Genomic DNA, 10,115 nt, shown 5'->3' with positions numbered 1-10,115 from the left:
AGGTGTTATAAACTCAAACACTTTAGATTGTGGAATCATTTCGGTCTTAACTTTCTATTTCTTCACGGGTTCAGTTGGAATCTCTTTTATATGTATGTCTGTATTATTGCTTGTCCGTTTTTGAAAATTTTAGTTGTATAAGAATTAGCTTATTTCTACTCAACTGATGTTGCCCGCAACCCGCCTGCTAACTGCCCAACCCGACGAACCCGAACTGTGCGGTTTTCAAGAATAACTAGGCAGGTGCGGGTTGTGGTTTTAGTAACCCGACTGTTTCGGGTCGGGTTTTGTTTTTCCTCAAACCCGCCCGTGTTCACACCTAAACAGTATCGATATATATAGATCACTTGTTGGACGAAATTCCCCGCACATCAGAATATATAGATGCATGTTTATAATTCTTATTTTATAGAAACTATTTTTTGCAATGTTAGATTTTATTTATTCGGAAAAAGATGCTGCTAGAATTTTAAGGATAAGATTCTGGTAATTTATTTCTTGAGAATGTTTGGTACTGTGTCAATGATTTTTTTAATTGAAATTTTTATTTGAACTGTGCTAGCTTGCTAATTATATATATATATATATATATATATATATATATATATATATATATATATATATATATATATATATATATATATTTTGCAAAATCAAACTGTGCAGAAGGGTACAACCATGGAAAGGAAGAGTACAACTAAGCCTTCCTTTTTCCAGATCCTGATCCACAATGATTTCACTAGATCACTGGTGAGCTTCTGATCCATTAATCAATTTTTTTTTTCTTTTTTGAAGTTTTAATTAAATATTGTGTGTGTGTGTGTGCAGAAAGTTCCGCTAGCTTTCGGACAGAAACACAAAAATATCCTAACCGAAAACATGAGGCTGAGGATCGGTTCGGGAGAAACATGGGACGTAAAAGTCGAGCAAGCGGACGACGGGCATTACTACTTCACCAAGGGCTGGGAAGATTTCGCCCGAGATTTGAAGCTCGAGCGCTCCGATTTTATCGGTTTCACGTTCGACGACAATTCGACCTTCGACGTTACTGCATGGGGGTCCGACGGGTGTGGGAAGGAATATTCCTTCCCACATCCTTACGTCGTTGTTGACGACGACTCCTCAGAAGACGAGCTGCTCGAACAACAAGAAGAAGAGACGAACGTGATCAACCCTAAGTTCGCCATCGTTTTGCAGCGTTCGCATATTTCGAGAGTGGTAATTAATCAATTAAAAAAATATATTAATATTTCACTAATTTGTGTTTCTTTTTTTCTTTGCTTATGATTGATTTAATTTAATTTGTATAGAGCATATGCAAGAACTATGCGGAGGAGGCTGGTTTGATAGGTAAGAAGAGGGTGGTTTTGGAGTACCAGCCGGGCGGGTATTGTTCGAGCGTGGTGCTCGATTTTAGGTCGCCGAATATGAGGCTGAATAAAAATGGTTTCAGGCTTGATTTCGCAAAGGGTTGGCGTGATTTTCGGAAAGCGACTGGGATGCGCTTTTACCGAACTTATTTGTTCGAGTTCATTCCTTGGAAGGGGGTGATTCAGGTTAAGGAGGTCTGAAGAAGTTATTCAACTATATATTTATTGCATTTTATGTATGTTTTGTATAATTAATTCTGAACATTGATCTGGTTGATCACAAGTTAATTACTTAATCACATGCAACAGTTGGAGTGCTAATTATAATTTATATATATTAGTAATTACTTGTGTTAATTAATTAGCTAGCAAGTAATCTTAAATTTTGCATGTGTGCAGCATGCACAATTTACATTTGCCAATATGAATTTCTGCAATCACACCACAATTAATTTCATTAAGTAGGTAAATAGATGAATTTTGATTTTCAATTTTCATATTGGGGAGGGCGAAATGGTCAATAATAACAGTGTGGAGTCGAATTCGATCTAAGAACATGAGTAAAATCAAGAATATAGCAACTCAGTTATCTTGCAAACATAACTGAACTTCAATCAATGCAAGTTCTTTATAGCAGTTTGACATGTAAAGAAAAATTACTGGATGTAAAAAAATTGCAGATGTGACAGTATAAATAGCTAGCTCCAGAGCTGCATATACACAATTAATGGAGAATATTAATGTAAAGAATAATGACAACAATTAGTCTTAATCATAAATTTTAATGAAAAGAGGAAAAGAAATTGGGGAATGGCGATTAGTATTTCATCAAATCAGTATTTATTATTGCAAAAAAAAAAAACCCCATTTTTCTTCCAATCATATCACACTTCTCCGGAATGGCTTCCAGTTCCCGGCGGTGGCGCCGCCGCCGCCGCCACGTTTTGCCAAGGTTATAGTGGACCCTAAATCAGACAGCCTAGTAAGTACAATTTTCCAAATTTCCAGCAAATGTACATAGTATTATAATGTGGGGGATTTATAGGGTTTGGAGCAAGCAATTTGTTTAGAACTCGATTTTTTAATCGGAGAGAATCCCGGCTTCGTTTAGGCGAAGGTGTTACGGATAAAACTCTGCCGGGTCGGGTTTCGCTGAGGGTTCCCAAACGGGTCGGGTTTGGAGGTGGAATTGGTTCAGTTTTATGGCGTGGATTCAAAGAGCGTTTCTCGTCAGGATTTGGGTATTTCATGATGTTTGAATACAATGGTGAATCCTAGTTCGGATGTTGTCATTTTCAATGCAACTGCTTCTGAGATTGAATATCCACCGTTCAATGATGATTGTGATAAAACAATCGAAATCTCAGATAGCTCTCCACCGAGGAAATCGGTTAGGGAAAAACGCAACCTTGAATATCGATCGAGCTTCATCCCCAATTCGAAACGATCGTAGATTTTTTTTTTCTCTTCGTGTGTTTATAATTAGTGATGTTTTAATTTTTTTTTCGACGAAATGATGTATTTGCAGACGAATGCAGGACACTTGAAATGGAGAAAGATGCATCGCCTATCGGAAAGCATTAGATTTCACGTCAAATAACAGTAGCACTTTCGAAAACCCGTTCTTCGTTTCTGTCATGCGCCCGTCCTATGTTTCTTATAAGTTCCTGTTGGTAAGTAATTAATCAACAATGAAAAAAAAAAAAACAGTGATTAATTTTATTATTACATTTTACGTTCGTTGCAGAGTGTGCCGATGACCGATGCACGAGTCGTAATTGATCGAGGTTTTATGGCATCTTTGTTTAATCCATGACGAACTTTTCAAAGAGATACAAGATAGTCCGATGGATATAAATGCTATTGTGGCAAAGAGACGAAGGGATTTTACGGGGGACTTCTTTCGCCACCTCACTTTGCTCTCCGAAACCTACGACAGTTTGGAAGATCGAGATGGTAACGCTTCTTCAATTTATCAAATCTAACCCAAGTAACACAGATAGGCAAATTTTTAATATCATATCAGATTCGATGCATATTTCGATAATTTGTGGAGTCACAATACGGTGAAACTTGAATAAAAGAATTCCATGCAAAAATAAGAGATAAACTTGTGTTCGTTTCATCGAGCAGGGCTTGCTCGTCTGGGAGCCAGATGCTTATCTGCAGTCAGTGCTTTCGACAACACTTTGGATATTGTGGATACTTTAGACACTTCCCAGGAGAAGTTCGACGAAATCTTGAATTCTCCTTCAGTAGATGCTGCGTGTGATAAGATTAAAAGCCTAGCCAAGTCAAAGGAGCTCGATTCTTCTTTGATTCTGTTGATAAACGGTGCTTGGGCTTCTGCAAAGGATTCTCCTACCATTAAAAACGAGGTATCAATTTCTTTTTCTCCTCCGAAAAAAATAAAATTAGGAACATATGTTCCTCAATCGTAAAGCTTATCGGTGAACGTGGAGGATGACAGTAAGGTCTCGTTTGGTTGGTAAGATAAGACATGATTAATTAAATAATTAGGTTTTATGTGATGTTTGGTTAGTGCAGCAACTTTTTGGGTTGCCCCACAATTATCGAAATGAGCTATTATACAATTGGGGTCTCATTAGATTGCATAATCTTGTCTTGGTTAATTTTATCTTGCCACCAAAAGATAATGTGTTATGTTTAAAAACCTGCAAAATGACTTAGGCGTCGTTTGGTTTCTATGATAAGATTATCCAAGATAAAATTAAATAATCTAATGAAAAGTTGAAAACCCAATCGTATTATTTTACTGTGGGAAGGTCCAATAAAAAATCTTTCTAAGATAGATCATGATAAATTAATATTTCAGAGTCCACCCGGAAATCTATTGGGTTTACCAAACATTAAACAAAGTCCAATTAATTAATTAATCACGGCTAATCCTCCCAACCAAACGAGGCCTTATTGTGTTATACTACTTTTCCATTTCCTCAAGAACTTGGTTGATATTTTTTCGTACGGTTAAAAAACAAGCTAAGTTTTGTTTTTTTGCAGGTGAAAGATATAATGTACCGTTTATACAAGGCAACTCAAAGTAGTTTGAGAAGTATCGCACCGAAAGAAATCAAACTGCTCAAATATTTGCTGAACATCACGGACCCGGAAGAGCGATTTTCAGCATTAGCCACTGCATTCTGCCCAGGCGACAATCCTAATAATGTCAAAGAATCAAATGCTATATACACGTAATAATAATTTATTTCTTTATTGTAAATTGTTTAATGCTTGTGAATTTATATTGAGGATCAATTTCTTTCCATCTGACGTGGCAGAACACCGAAGGAGCTGCACAAGTGGATCAAGATAATGCTCGACGCATATAATCTGAGTAAAGAAGAGAGCGAAATTAGGGAAGCCAGGAAATTGAGTCAACCCGTTGTCATACAGAGACTTTTCATCCTTAAAGAAACCATCGAAGTGGAGTATTTGGAGCAGAGTACCAAAACAGAGACACAAGAAGAGGAGGAAGTAGACGAATCGGGAGATATTTTTTCTCATCAACCGACTCTGTGAGAGAGCTACTAAACCTAGTTTATTTTTCTTTCTTCCGGGCTCGTAAAACCCATTTTAGAACTTCCGGTAGAATTAATTAGTCTGTCGTCTATACTCTGTGGTGTGAAGTTGAAGCAAGCAAAATCTCGTCACATATTTTGTTAAAAATGACACGAGATGAACATGTAAAAAAATCCTCTCGTTTACGTATGTATGGTTTGTCTTCTTCTTCATACTATCGTCCTTGTATGGAATGCGTGATGGGGGCTATGTAACTGCTTTTAACTTATCCTAATTTGCATGGAACACACTTCCGAATAACCGTTTTTTTTTTCTTTTTTCGATGCGTAATTTCTCGGGGTGGCTTTCGTAGGCACTTGTGAATAAAACAGAAAGTCATGCTTATTGTGCAACTGAGGATGCTTTGTAGTGAAATCAGTTACTAGTACTATAAATGAATTACCCTCCGTTGGAATCTTTACAGAATATGCCCTTACATAATCTAAATCCAAACTCATTTACTAAATTAGCCGATGAATTGTTTAAATATGAATTATTTAATACTGTCCGAAGTCAAGAGCAATACCATTATTACATATGACATATCCCTTGTTGGGACTAAATGCTTTCGGGACAGTACTTCGAGTACCCTGTGTCAATACCATCTAAATGCACTATTAATACCATTACTGCGCATGACACATACTATAGAACCAGTACGAAAAATACAATAAGCCTCTTTCCCATATCCTATATGAAACCCTTGTTAGGACTCAAAATGCTTTGGGGACATGCTAATGTCACCGAAGAATAATACCCATGAGGAAACTATTACAAAATCATGAAATTCGACAACAAATAAATGATCTTTGCAAACCCAAACAACAGAAAAACAGATATTGGAACCGATTTAATGATTAGGGAAAACACCGAATAAAGTCGATGCATAATACCCATGAGTGGATATGTTCAAAATCATGCAATTCTACAACAAATAAACCTTTTTGCAAGCTTAAGCAACACCCAAATGGGTCTGTTTCCAAGAAAATGAAAGAAAAAAAAAATCAAACCTTGTTGTTTACCCTGCTTCACCATTGTCGATAAATGAGTTTGTTTATTTTTATTTTTCCTTTCGTTTTATAATTTTTCTGCGTTTTGTTGATTCTTCGTGTTTCGTTGTTTCTTCCTTCTTTGTTGTTTCTTTGTTCTTCGTTTCTTCTCTGTTTCTTCTTTGTCTGTAAATGGGTATAAACTGAACGGTGGTTTTTTTCCTGCGCCTTTTTAGCTTCTTTCTTGTTGTTTGATTTTTGAAATGTAACGGACAAAGAGCGTGTAACACAAACGGCGCGTAGGAGGTTGAAAATGAGTTATGTAAAATTAGTATAAAGTAAAGGGTATTTTAGTATTTGCACATTTTATTAGGGACTGAACTGCATGTTAGGCGCGTGAGTAGGGACTGAATTGCTTGGGGAAATTACCTAGGGACTGATCTGTGTGTTGAGTTTTGGATTAGGGATTTATCTGTAGTTTCCCCTTAAAATAATTATTTGGTGAATTTTTATTAGCACCTTTCTTGCAAAAATTGATGTTAATCATATATATATCGATGTCAAGTCATTTCTCGTCAGACTAATAAATAATAATTAATGAGATGCATCTCAAATCTCAATAAATAAAATATAATAATAAAATCTATTATATTTGCTTTATTTAGTTATTATATTCTTTTTGTCTATGTTTCCAATATATTTGATGCAATGAGAATAAAAATATTCGAGTTTATGATTAAAAATAAAATAAACTATATAGTAATTAATCTTTAATTTAGCTTAATTTGGTGTACAACTTACATTAGCTCAAGATGAATATCTGTAATCATTTTAATTTAATTAGATGATCATGATGAAGTTGTATTGTATACCAAATTAAATGGAAGAAACATCATTTAAATAATCCACGTTGGCATTCTAAAATTTCCGACCGTTAGTAATTAATTTATTGTGAATAAGGGAAAACATAATAAATATAGTGTGAAATTAAATAAAGAATGAACAATATACAGCTGGTAATTAATTTTTTTTTTAGCTGGTAATTAAATTAAAGGAACAAAATGAAATAATTTGAGGAAACAAATTAAAGAACATATAAAATCAGGTGCAGAGAAAAATACCAAAAGCGTGAAAGCGATTTATAGAGGAAAATAAATAAACTCGTAGAGGAAAAAAACGCAGTGATTTTATCCCTTTGCATGAAACTTTGTACAAGAGATTTACTAGCTGACAAAAAGCAAACCCTATTTATTCAATTGTTTGATTTATATTTATTTACATTTAATAATGTATTTAACCTATCAACAACCACCAACCTGCATGCATATTAATATATGACGAGGTTGTCTTGAATGTTTATATATGAGCTCCACCAAACCCTAATTTCTACACAGCTTTGAAAAAATTAGAATTCTGCAGCAGAAAAAAAATTAAAGGTGCTTTGAAACAGAATATCCATGGCGGCGATGAACCCTAGAACCGGGAGAAACTTCGTCACTCGATCAGTCGTAAGTCGCGATTCATCGATCTCTTACTTCATTGATTACTTTTTAATTAAATATGCCATGCTTTATATAAATTTATACAGGTTGTACGTAGTGCATGAATATTTATAACAAAATGATAAATCAACTATGTGAAAATATCGATTAGGCCCAAAACCCGCATGTTTTAAAATTTATTATTTGTACAGCAGTTTGAAAAGTGAGAAACCCGCACAGTACGGGTCCGTTGGCTGGTTATGTTACTGAAACCCGCTTTGAACCCGACCCGCACCCATACCCATAATTTAAGTATAAATCTGATAATTCAGCTTTTTCTTTCCCATCTTCTCGTTTTTTACAATCCACAACCGCTGCTAGATTCACCACCATCGGCAACACAGCTCGATTATATTCTTCCACCGGCAGCAGATCTAAATTTTCATGTGAGGAATAAAAAGATTTTCATTTTCATTTTCATTTTCATTTTCATGGCAGGTGTTATAAACTCAAACACTTTAGATTGTGGAATCATTTCGGTCTTAACTTTCTATTTCTTCACGGGTTCAGTTGGAATCTCTTTTATATGTATGTCTGTATTATTGCTTGTCCGTTTTTGAAAATTTTAGTTGTATAAGAATTAGCTTATTTCTACTCAACTGATGTTGCCCGCAACCCGCCTGCTAACTGCCCAACTCGACGAACCCGAACTGTGCGGTTTTCAAGAATAACTAGGCAGGTGCGGGTTGTTGTTTTAGTAACCCGACTGTTTCGGGTCGGGTTTTGTTTTTCCTCAAACCCGCCCGTGTTCACACCTAAACAGTATCGATATATATAGATCACTTGTTGGACGAAATTCCCCGCACATCAGAATATATAGATGCATGTTTATAATTCTTATTTTATAGAAACTATTTTTTGCAATGTTAGATTTTATTTATTCGGAAAAAGATGCTGCTGGAATTTTAAGGATAAGATTCTGGTAATTTATTTCTTGAAAATGTTTGGTACTGTGTCAATGATTTTTTTAATTGAAATTTTTATTTGAACTGTGCTAGCTTGCTAATTATATATATATATTTTGCAAAATCAAACTGTGCAGAAGGGTACAACCATGGAAAGGAAGAGTACAACTAAGCCTTCCTTTTTCCAGATCCTGATCCACAATGATTTCACTAGATCACTGGTGAGCTTCTGATCCATTAATCAATTTTTTTTTTCTTTTTTGAAGTTTTAATTAAATATTGTGTGTGTGTGTGTGCAGAAAGTTCCGCTAGCTTTCGGACAGAAACACAAAAATATCCTAACCGAAAACATGAGGCTGAGGATCGGTTCGGGAGAAACATGGGACGTAAAAGTCGAGCAAGCGGACGACGGGCATTACTACTTCACCAAGGGCTGGGAAGATTTCGCCCGAGATTTGAAGCTCGAGCGCTCCGATTTTATCGGTTTCACGTTCGACGACAATTCGACCTTCGACGTTACTGCATGGGGGTCCGACGGGTGTGGGAAGGAATATTCCTTCCCACATCCTTACGTCGTTGTTGACGACGACTCCTCAGAAGACGAGCTGCTCGAACAACAAGAAGAAGAGACGAACGTGATCAACCCTAAGTTCGCCATCGTTTTGCAGCGTTCGCATATTTCGAGAGTGGTAATTAATCAATTAAAAAAATATATTAATATTTCACTAATTTGTGTTTCTTTTTTTCTTTGCTTATGATTGATTTAATTTAATTTGTATAGAGCATATGCAAGAACTATGCGGAGGAGGCTGGTTTGATAGGTAAGAAGAGGGTGGTTTTGGAGTACCAGCCGGGCGGGTATTGTTCGAGCGTGGTGCTCGATTTTAGGTCGCCGAATATGAGGCTGAATAAAAATGGTTTCAGGCTTGATTTCGCAAAGGGTTGGCGTGATTTTCGGAAAGCGACTGGGATGCGCTTTTACCGAACTTATTTGTTCGAGTTCATTCCTTGGAAGGGGGTGATTCAGGTTAAGGAGGTCTGAAGAAGTTATTCAACTATATATTTATTGCATTTTATGTATGTTTTGTATAATTAATTCTGAACATTGATCTGGTTGATCACAAGTTAATTACTTAATCACATGCAACAGTTGGAGTGCTAATTATAATTTATATATATTAGTAATTACTTGTGTTAATTAATTAGCTAGCAAGTAATCTTAAATTTTGCATGTGTGCAGCATGCACAATTTACATTTGCCAATATGAATTTCTGCAATCACACCACAATTAATTTCATTAAGTAGGTAAATAGATGAATTTTGATTATCAATTTTCATATTGGGGAGGGCGAAATGGTCAATAATAACAGTGTGGAGTCGAATTCGATCTAAGAACATGAGTAAAATCAAGAATATAGCAACTCTGTTATCTTGCAAACATAACTGAACTTCAATCAATGCAAGTTCTTTATAGCAGTTTGACATGTAAAGAAAAATTACTGGATGTAAAAAAATTGCAGATGTGACAGTATAAATAGCTAGCTCCAGAGCTGCATATACACAATTAATGGAGAATATTAATGTAAAGAATAATGACAACAATTAGTCTTAATCATAAATTTTAATGAAAAGAGGAAAAGAAATTGGGGAATGGCGATTAGTATTTCATCAAATCAGTATTTATTATTGCAAAAAAAAAAACCCCATTTTTCTTCCAATCATATCACACT

The 10,115-nt window shown here is 35.5% G+C and overlaps 3 protein-coding genes across 3 annotated transcripts; all 3 read left to right on the top strand.

The window, feature by feature from the left end:
• Positions 1-676: 676 nt before the first annotated feature.
• On the top strand, positions 677-1,883 carry LOC148768029 (uncharacterized). The gene is made up of 3 exons (XM_088823506.1): positions 677-750; positions 829-1,218; positions 1,311-1,883. Exons 1-3 carry the CDS (start codon positions 679-681, stop codon positions 1,569-1,571), a joined length of 723 nt encoding a protein of 240 aa, XP_088679632.1. The 5' UTR covers positions 677-678; the 3' UTR covers positions 1,572-1,883.
• A 1,303-nt stretch (positions 1,884-3,186) lies between these two features.
• On the top strand, positions 3,187-5,210 carry LOC148768028 (uncharacterized protein At4g37920-like). Its single transcript, XM_088822834.1, has 4 exons — positions 3,187-3,326; positions 3,504-3,748; positions 4,392-4,582; positions 4,670-5,210. The coding sequence occupies exons 1-4, from the start codon at positions 3,218-3,220 to the stop codon at positions 4,908-4,910; spliced, it is 786 nt and encodes a 261-aa protein (XP_088678960.1). The 5' UTR covers positions 3,187-3,217; the 3' UTR covers positions 4,911-5,210.
• Positions 5,211-8,531: 3,321 nt separating this feature from the next.
• On the top strand, positions 8,532-9,672 carry LOC148768027 (uncharacterized). Its single transcript, XM_088823505.1, has 3 exons — positions 8,532-8,605; positions 8,684-9,073; positions 9,166-9,672. The coding sequence occupies exons 1-3, from the start codon at positions 8,534-8,536 to the stop codon at positions 9,424-9,426; spliced, it is 723 nt and encodes a 240-aa protein (XP_088679631.1). The 5' UTR covers positions 8,532-8,533; the 3' UTR covers positions 9,427-9,672.
• Positions 9,673-10,115: the final 443 nt, after the last annotated feature.

The sequence above is a fragment of the Erythranthe guttata genome, chromosome 9 (genome assembly GCF_056151865.1).
Source record: "Erythranthe guttata isolate IM_541 chromosome 9, IM_541, whole genome shotgun sequence".
NCBI classification, from domain to species: domain Eukaryota; kingdom Viridiplantae; phylum Streptophyta; class Magnoliopsida; order Lamiales; family Phrymaceae; genus Erythranthe; species Erythranthe guttata.
Note: the sequence above shows the minus strand (reverse complement) of the source record. Positions and strands in the feature narration are given on the sequence as shown.